Source organism: Nelumbo lutea, chromosome 1 (assembly GCF_056320005.1).
Source record: "Nelumbo lutea isolate HS-2025 chromosome 1, American lotus-T2T, whole genome shotgun sequence".
Classification (NCBI taxonomy): domain Eukaryota; kingdom Viridiplantae; phylum Streptophyta; class Magnoliopsida; order Proteales; family Nelumbonaceae; genus Nelumbo; species Nelumbo lutea.
The window spans coordinates 61,150,369-61,159,976 of record NC_142684.1 but is presented as its reverse complement, the minus strand read 5'-3'; the positions used below and the strand labels follow the sequence as shown (position 1 = coordinate 61,159,976).

At 35.4% G+C, this 9,608-nt stretch overlaps 1 protein-coding gene across 1 annotated transcript; it reads left to right on the top strand.

Moving 5' to 3' along the window:
• Window positions 1-922: 922 nt before the first annotated feature.
• LOC148874819 (uncharacterized) lies at window positions 923-9,371 on the top strand. The gene is made up of 8 exons (XM_088964462.1): window positions 923-1,556; window positions 4,607-4,687; window positions 4,783-4,871; window positions 4,958-5,032; window positions 6,273-6,376; window positions 6,623-6,700; window positions 6,792-6,854; window positions 8,981-9,371. The coding sequence occupies exons 1-8, from the start codon at window positions 1,434-1,436 to the stop codon at window positions 9,085-9,087; spliced, it is 720 nt and encodes a 239-aa protein (XP_088820588.1). The 5' UTR covers window positions 923-1,433; the 3' UTR covers window positions 9,088-9,371.
• The last annotated feature ends 237 nt before the right edge of the window (window positions 9,372-9,608 follow it).

Here is a 9,608-nt window from a genome sequence, read left to right as displayed (position 1 = left end):
CCAAACATAGCTAAGGAGTTGTTTAATATTGTGGCTTAATAAATTGCTTGTGGAGTGTTTCAATTCATTGGACCCCATTATGACATGGTTGAATATGATGTATGAATTGATCCATGAAATTTAAGCGTGGACTATAAATGGACTATGATGTGAAAGAGTTTTGACCAATTCATTGGACCCCAATCAAAACTCTTAAATTACTATATGATCCAATTCAATCTGCTTTATAATATGGATTGAACCGAGCTATGTCTCAATGCTATTTCTAAACGAGCAACAGTATTCAATGTACAAAAGAAGTAGGTATTCAAATTAAAAAATGGTTGAAAGATATATAGAGGGCTAAAATTAAGGATTTGTTTGGTTGGGCAGAATGGGAATGGCCATTCCGTGCCTCTTCCTTGGGAATGAAATCCCATTCTTGCTGATTTTAATTCTTATTCCTATCTGAACCAAACAAACTATGAGAATGGATCATTCTGATTCCGATTCTAGAAGATTTTGATTTTGATTCCAATTTCAACTACAAACCAAAGGGACCCTAATACCAATAAATGCAGGATTTTGCCGAAATGCAGGATTTTGTATTTTCAAAAACAAAACCAACTCCCTCAACAACAAAATCACATGTGTTAATGAACATCTAAATTAATTAAAGAAATGCTTCATGGAAAAGTATCCCAAATGCTTACGAACTATGATGAAGTTTTGAATTTTGGCAAGCATTTTCATGATCAGTTGGAAATGAAATCCAAGGATGAGCCTTGAAGTTGATCTAAAAAGAGCATACCCAACTCAACATCTGACTCTTATACAGCATTTCATGCCTAATTGAAAAGTGGATTCTCTTTTTTCCTTTTTCTTTAAAAAAAGAAAAAGAGAAGAAAAAGCTTTCATTTCATCCTTGGCTTGCGTCAATCTCATTCTTGATTCCCAAGTCACTGATTAGTTCTCCAATTTCTATTTTTATCAAATAAATAAATAAAACCAAAGAATAATATATCACAAAATATTTATTTATTTTCACAAAATAATAAAGATAATTTATCAAAAAAAAAAAGAGAAATGGGGGTATTAAAGGGATGTGTGGGTCCCTTTTGCTGGTCAGTGGCCTCACAAGTCACAGCACTGAATGCAGAACCAAAGCTAATTCCCTATTGTCCATTCTCTGAAGATGTCGTTTTTGGTGCCGATTTGTGTATTTAAACGTGCCCTAATCCATCTCACGCAGCCGTTTGCAAGCGTGTTATGGGGTTGGTTTGTTTGGATTCTTCGAGTCAAGTATCAGCTGCTGAGGTTTTAGCCCCTACCTGCTTTCTTGTAGCTATGCTGCCAGGGTTTTAGGGTTTCCCCCCATTTCCTCTTCTTCTGCTTCGCCTCCCAAGAACGGCCTGTAGCCCCACCCTCATTCAGAACCCTTCTCCATCGGAGCCATGGATAGATACCAGAGGGTCGAGAAGCCGAGGCCCGAGTCGACCATCAACGAGAATGAGATTCGGATCACCACACAGGGTCCGATAAGGAACTACATCAGCTATGCAACCAGTCTTATCCAAGTAATGCCTCCTTTCTCCCAACCCTTTGAACTTTCTGTAGAGTTCACGTTTTTTCTGTTACATTGATGATTGATGATAACCATCTATGTTATTGTTTCTCAATGTAGTATTTTTGGTTCTCTTTGATGGGTTTTGGAGGTTTGTCATATCTATATCAGTTGCCTTTTGTTAATAGATTGCAATGGTTGGATGATGGGGACCCTTGTTTTGGTTCTGATCTGTTGTTTTGCTTGTTAGTTCGTCTTCTGTTTCTCTGTTTGTAGGCGTATATGCATGTATCTATGTGTGCATGACGATCTCTCTATTCATTCTATATTAGCTTATTCGCTTATTGGGTTTCTACACAGGGCAGAGTTATTTTGGTTGGTAATGGTAATATTCTCATTGACTGGAAGAGATAAAGCTGTTTTTTTTTTTTTTTCTCATTTTCTTTACTGGATACCTCTGTTCCCATTCTAATCACATTTTCTCTCTCTTTATTTTAAATTATAATCTGATTTGAGTATTTTTAGAATGCTTGTTGGTAGTTATGCGTATCCTATGTGTTCAGATTTTTTTTTTCCCTTCTGAAACATCCTCATTTCGTTTTTGACTTGTGATTTATTTCTTTTTTTAGAGGCATTTAATTGAAGGGCATGTGATTTAAAACCTTTTATTATCTTAAATTTCATAGAGGGATGGGGTTTCTTTGACATCGTGATGAGTGCAATTTGACCACACCTTTGTGTTCATGTGCTTGTTTTCTTGTTATACAAATCTTGAAAGAACTAATAGAGGTCTTGCTTCCATTAAAATGTTTAGATCCAAGGATAATGCTCATTTCATTTAATTTTTTGGAGTGTGGAACTGAAAATGTATACCAGCTATTCATCCAAAATCTATCTATTTGTTGTTGAATATATTCTGTACTAAAAGTCATGAAAAGGAGAATAGAAGCTATATACCTTCCTTGAAATGCTATATCTTTATTTACTTTTGTATTGATATCCCTTTGTTTCCCACCTCAAGGAGTTTTCTTTCAACTCATTTCTCATCATCAAGGAATAAAATATCAATGGGATATTCCCTGTACTGGGCATATTGATATGACCAATACACCCAATACCTGAAAGTGGGTATCAGTGTGTATTAATATGACAGCTCCTTTTTTTTACTTTTTATTTTAACAGCATGAGGTATGCTCTCTATCATCCCAAACAGCCAAAGTTTCAAAATTCTTTGTGTATCGGGGTATCCAAGCATTTTAGGGTCCACCGATACGGACATGGAGCATATTATATTGATACTTTGATCTTTGGAAAAATGGTAAAAAAGGTCAAACATTTTAGGTTAAGAAACATAAGCAATACGGGCCCAATTTGTGGTGACCCCAGTTTAACTTGTTGTATCATTGTATGTCATGTTAAGAATAACAGATGGTTCATATTCTTTCAAACATTGATTATTGGTATAAGAAATCTAGTGGTATGCTTGATGCTGAGAGCATCTTTTTCTTTGCAAAATATAGATGTTTCCTGTTTCATACTGCATGATGCAATTATTTGTTTATGCAGCAATTGTAGCTTTTCACCATTCCACTGGTATCTTACATCGCATACCTAAACTTTTGCTTTTTCCTTTGCATGTTATCATTTTTTTTAACGTTTTTTTTTGTTTTCCTAGGTGAATGGGGGTAACCCTCCCCAAACCCCCCAAACCTGGTGAAGGTGGGATTTGGCCCTCTAAATTTATTGCCTCATCTAAATTGGAGGAATTTATATGCCTTGCACAAGAGTCCAGTTTTGGGATGAATTTGTCTTCCACTGTATCATTGGAAATGGAGAAATATGAATTCTTCTAGGAGTATGAATTGCTCCTAAATGAGTATCTTCTGGGTCCTTGTTAATATGGTCCTTAAATGAAACACTTGAACTATGGATGCTTGCATTTTCTTGATTTCTTCTTCTTGAAAGGGTCTTCTGTCTTCAGCACTGGAAAATGATAGATCATCATTTTACTTTTACTGTATATTTCTACCCACTTTCTTGTGAGACATTAGAAAAGACTCAATGGAAGTCTTTAGGGAATTCCATTAGAGTGGAAAGAGTAACAAGGTCATGTATGTTTATAACTTAATATTTGTGATAAAAATTTATACAAGGTATAAACCCCAAAGGCTTCAGACAAGTCAGTTTGGGAAGGAGTCTATAGAGAAATATTGCCCAAGTACTGTCAAAAGAATTAGGTGTAAAGAACGAGTATGAAAAACATGAGAAAGCCTTGTGTCCATACTAGGAAGACTTCTAAGGACATGAAAAACATGAAAAGGCTGCTAACAGAATTTGGACTAGATGTTAATTGCAAACAAAGTATGAAAACATGAAAAAAGTTAGAAGGCCACTAAGAAATAGAAGTTAAGAAGAAAACACCTTATGATACAAGCTTTGGGGAAGATAACAATCATGTTGATTGGAGGTTCTTGGAATCCAGCCAGTTTTGGGGGAAATATGCAGAAAGTAGGATGACTTTACCCAATTTTGGTCCAGGCCATCCAGGGGTCTTTGTGGGGACGGATTGGAACTGGGTATGGACATTGCCTTCAGCATTTTCTTGTATTAAGTGGCTTCTTTAAGAGTTGAGCCTTTGTTCTCATGCTTGTCAGCCTGAGTTTTTGCCATTGACCAAGAAATGGCCCCTGGGATTGTACCAAGCAAGAAATTAGAAAGGGGAGTAGGAAGAACCAAAGGTAGAACTCAAAGTCCTCTCTTTGTTCTTCGTCAGTTCATCCATTTCATATTGACGTTTAGTTGCTGTGTCAAATTTTGCAAAATGCTGACATTTATTTTGTTGATTTATTTTGTGAGCATGTCCACATACACAGAAACCACAAATAGACACATAAGGCAAGGATGAAAAGCTTAAGAGATCGAGATGGGGATATGGGTATTTTGGGCTTTCTCATGGTTATGATAAATGTTTCTGCTAATAAAGTTGTACTAGATATACTGTCCTTTCCTCTCCATTTGAAATCATACGATACATTATATTAATTAGAATGTCTATGTATTCAGGATAAACGGGTGAAGGAGATTGTTCTGAAAGCAATGGGACAAGCAATCAGCAAGACAGTGGCCATTGCAGAGATTATAAAGGTTGGTTTGGCTATTTTATGACTTATTGTTTCCCTATGTCTCAATTGTGTAACTGTAAGACAGATTGATACTCAGTCATTTTCATACAAAAACAGAAGAGAATCCCTGGATTACATCAAGAAACTGCCATTAGCTCAACAAGCATAACTGATGTTTGGGAGCCCATTGAGGAGGGTCTTGTACCGTACGTCTCTATTTTGTCCTTTTTGTCTCCAAATATATTCAATATGATATGCTTGTGATACCACTGGATATAATTGTAATATGCAGGTTGGAGATGACTCGCCATGTTTCAATGATTTCAATCTCTTTGTCAACAAGGGAGCTAAACAAGAATTCTCCTGGGTAAGTCTAGCTGTTCTCAACATTTCTGGGTTAAGATTACCCTGATAACACTATATGCTGTGACCAACTTGAGTCATCCTTAATTCTAGCTCTCTCTCTCTCTCTCTTAGTCCCCAAACTTCACTCCTGGTGGAGGGGCGGTCAACGACTGATAAATTTTATTAATAAGCATACGCAGAAAGAAACCTATGGGGGGGGGGAGGTGTGTAGATGCCTTGCCCCTCTGGAGAAACTATACACTAGATATCCAGCAAAAGGAAAAAAAAGTCTACACATTACTAGCAAGCAAGGCAGGACACCACTCAGTGATTTAAAAGGCGCGCCTAGGTGCATTTTAGGCTAGGCATCTCGCCCAAGTCCAAGGCACATCACTTTCAAAAGGTGCATGCCTGGTGTGCCTAGGCGTGCGCCTTGTCTCAGGCGTGTGCCTTTTAAAAATTGTACTCTTTTTTTCTTTTTTTTTTTTGAACCTAGCGGAGAACCCCCTATTTGCTAATGTTGTTCATTTATTCATCTTAATAAAATATCTTCTTAAAAGGCAAATAGAATTATAAATCATTATTTTTGTGTGAGAATTAAGAATTTAAGACCCTAACATGGACTTGTTTGGGCTTACCTCGAGGGGCGTGGCACAAAGGCGACTCGTAGAATTAGGAATGTAATATGTTTTACATCACATTAGCTACTTGAAGTAATGCAATTGAAGAAAAAAAGAGATTGTGGGCTTTATGTGCTTGAAAATGTTTTATATGTTTGATTTTATTTTTAAATTTTCATTTGAATATGCTTTACATGTTATGTTTATGTATTTTAAGATAACCATTAATTTTAGAAATTAAGTTTATATTTCTTATTAATATCATGTTTAATATTTTTGCATTTTTTGAATTTTTTGACATTTTTTTTTGATTTTTTAGCAATTTTTTTGTATTTTTGTGCTTTTAAAAAGGCGCGTGCCTCGTCTCGGGTGCAAATTGGCCCTGGCGCCTTGCGCTTTTAAAACACTGACACCACTCAAGAAAGAAACAACTAACCAACTCTAAGAAAAGATATGCCAGATCCATCATCAGCAACCAATTGCCTTATATGCACAGGAAGACACAGAAAGTTATCAAATACGCATTGCCTTGAGCATCACATGCCAAGTTTGCCAAGCTATCCGCAATGTTGGCTTTTCTAGTTGATTCTTTTAGACATTGTTCTTTAGGGATAAACTTGAGAGGAAGCTGTGTTTTAATAGGTACCAAGCTCCATTACATGTAGAGCAGCTAAAGCCACAATACCAGTATCAGCAACAGCACCAACCGAGACAAACACCTGCTCCAGTTGCAGATCCTAATGAAGGTATACATCAACTAGTGGTTGGAAATGTTGGTTATCTAAAATTTGAGTATGGGTTTTCTGGATGAGTCCTGTTGCAAAGGTATCTATATGATCCAGGGACCTCACAGGCATGATTAGCTATCTCATCCATCCATACTGATGGAAGAAGGGAATGCTTTTTGTATGTTAGTATGTATTCTGGATGATCTTTTTATACAGCGAACCTTGTTAAAATTATAACATACTTTTTGACCATGTGATATTTAGGTTCATATGGCCGGGGAAGAGGTCGTGGTAGAGGAAGAGGGAGGGGCTGGGGAAGAGGTGGATATGGCAACAATCAAGGTATTATATATGCTGCTGTTGTTTTTGTTCTGCATCTTTTGCTTCCTCATCTGTGCAGTGAACCTTTTCTTTTTTTTTCTTCTCTTGATAGAAAATGGCGGATATTGGAACTGGGGTTGGGGAGGTGGACGAGGCAGAGGTTGGGGCTATCATGGTAAGCAGCGTATAGTTTAACCTATCTGTTGTAGAGAAAAATGCATGTGAAAAGTTAATGATTTGCACACTGGTATGAATGTTTACACCACCAACCATGGAAACAAATAAATAGAAAAAGATAGATGCTATTTATAAAAAAAAGATGCCTTGCATAATCGTCACTACCCTTCCTAGCTCTCTCATGTTGCCATTATCAGCAGCCATCTTTCCTCCTTTTTCCTATGCTTTCTCTCTCTCTCATGTTCCCAATCACATCTCCCTCCTAAAATTTCTCCTATACTATTCCCCACCTAAAGCTTCCTCCTAATCTATCTCACATTGCCTAATAAACCAACTAATTCTAAGTTTCTAACATGTCTTGCCCTTTACCTCTTCCTCTCTTTATATCTATATCTATTTCTACCTCTCTTCACCTTCCATATGCATGCATTTTATTTTTCATCAATGTATTAAAATATTAAAGATAAAACTTAAATATTGAAATAAGATGAGTGAAAAATATCTAAAATAAGGGAAAAATAAATAATACAATAAGACAAATAATAAAAGTAAAGTAATAAATAAATTAATTAAAAATTTAATATAGTTATAATTAATTTTTTAATATTGTAATTATAAATTTTTTCTCCATGAGACGGTTTTGGCCCCATACATCATTATTTGTATTGACACTGAAACACTATTGTGTTTGCTTAGCGAACACTAGAAAGAAGATGACTCTAATGGATTGGAAAAGTGATGAGCTTAATTTATCTGTCTTGGTTTACCAAAGTTGTTATATAGAGTTTTAGAAAATATATCTTGAAAATAAATATTAGGAACACTATTAATTAAAATTTCAATAGAATATTTTTCTGTTATATTTTGAAAAAAATTCTGTTAAATTCACTAAAAATTGTCTATAAATTATGTGAAAATTTCATAGCTAATTTACTAAAAATATTTTCTGTGAACATGAATTCTCTCCTATGTCTTATATCTCTATTGTAACGAATTTACTTTTTTGAAGCATTACATGGTAGATCAAATGGATCATGTTGTTTTCCTTGCATTGTCAGTTCTCTAAAATGAGCCAGGGGGCCTAAAATTCGCTATGCATCAAGCCTATGAAGGTCATGGGTTGGGCTATTCAAATGCCTGAAAACCGTCCAGTTCACTAGCTTCAATTATCAATTCACATTGAACTGCACTGGTTTTATCAGTTTGACCTGGTTATGCAATTTTGAAAACAGAGAGAGTAGGGTCAGGTTATTTGAATACGGGAAAAGTAACCAATTCATACTACTCTGGACTGATTTGGTTTTATTGGTTTGTTGCAATTTTGAAACAAAAGGAGCAAATAAGGGAAATTTTCACTAAAAACATAAGTTGTTAATTGTAAAATAACATAGAAAAATGATGGAAGATAATGGAAAAGAAAATTTTAACAAATTTGTTAATAAACAGAAAAAAAACTACAAAATAAGGGAAAGTTTCTAAAATATAAAATAACAAAAAAAGAAAAATATTTTTTTAATTAGCTGATAAAATACGAGAATTTCACTAAAAATAACAGAAAATTTTAACATATTATAAGTAATATTTGTGGAGAAAATATTAAAAATTAGAAAGTATTAGAAAAATAAAAATAAGGGAAAGTTAAAAATCAGCAGCTTACTTTACATGATTAACTTATTAAGTAAATCATTAATTAAAATAAGTTAAATAACGTAGTTTTATGAACGTACTCAAATTAGTAAAGTAACTTTATTTTGATGTAATTGTATTTTACCTTAATGAATTAATTTCATTTATCAAAAAAAATATTTTACCTTAATTGCATTAATTAAAACTCTTATATAGTTTGTCGTCTACAAAACCCCCTCATATTTGAGTTTGCATGGGCTCCCCACTGAGTGCTTCCCACATGTGCCAGCACCCCACATGAACATCCAATCGTGCAGTGGGAACATCTCACCATATTTGTAGTGCAATTTCCTAAATGCCCTTGTTAATTATTAAAGTCAATGAATAAAAATTTAAAATTAATTGAAAAGTTTAAATCATGAAATTCCTTCAATTTCAATTTTTGTTCACAATGTCCATGCATTGTTGTTGGTTGTTTAAACATCTTTCTTTTGATAGGTGCTGGATATGAAAGAGGCAGAGGTGGCAGAGGCTATTATGGTCGTGGCCGGGGAAGGATGGGTGGCCGGATGGGTGGCCGTGGGAGGGGTGGTTACCAATCCTAAATGGGGGTATGGTGTTTGCTCTTGCTAAATGCTTGCCTTGGCATCATAATATGGAAACTATTCGAGGACTGGATTTTGGAGCATGAGATTGTAGCTTATGCTCATGAGTTGTTGAAGCAGTTATTTTGTCCTTGTTCTCTATGGTATGAACGCGGGCGGTCTTCCTTTAGGTTTTTGTTGGTTTTATTCAGCCAAGAGCAAGAGTCATTGCTGTAATTTGTTTTCACTCTGCTTCCTCTACATTGTATCTATATCTCATTTTTCTTAGTGTATCTATTTTCTAAGCCTCTTGTCCCACAGTTCTTGTTTTATTTGAAGCCGAATTGCTAAATTTGCATGTGTTAAGATGTTTCCATTGGACCAACCATGACAATTAGCAAGGTATTCTGCTCTAACTAGCTCCACTGTGTTCTTGATCAGAGGTGCATAGACGGCTGGTGCATCCGGCAAGGGATTTGTTCTGCTTTGCATTGGAGATTAGTTAGAGCGTGCCATCAGCAGCAGTGCAGTAGGGTGGTCCT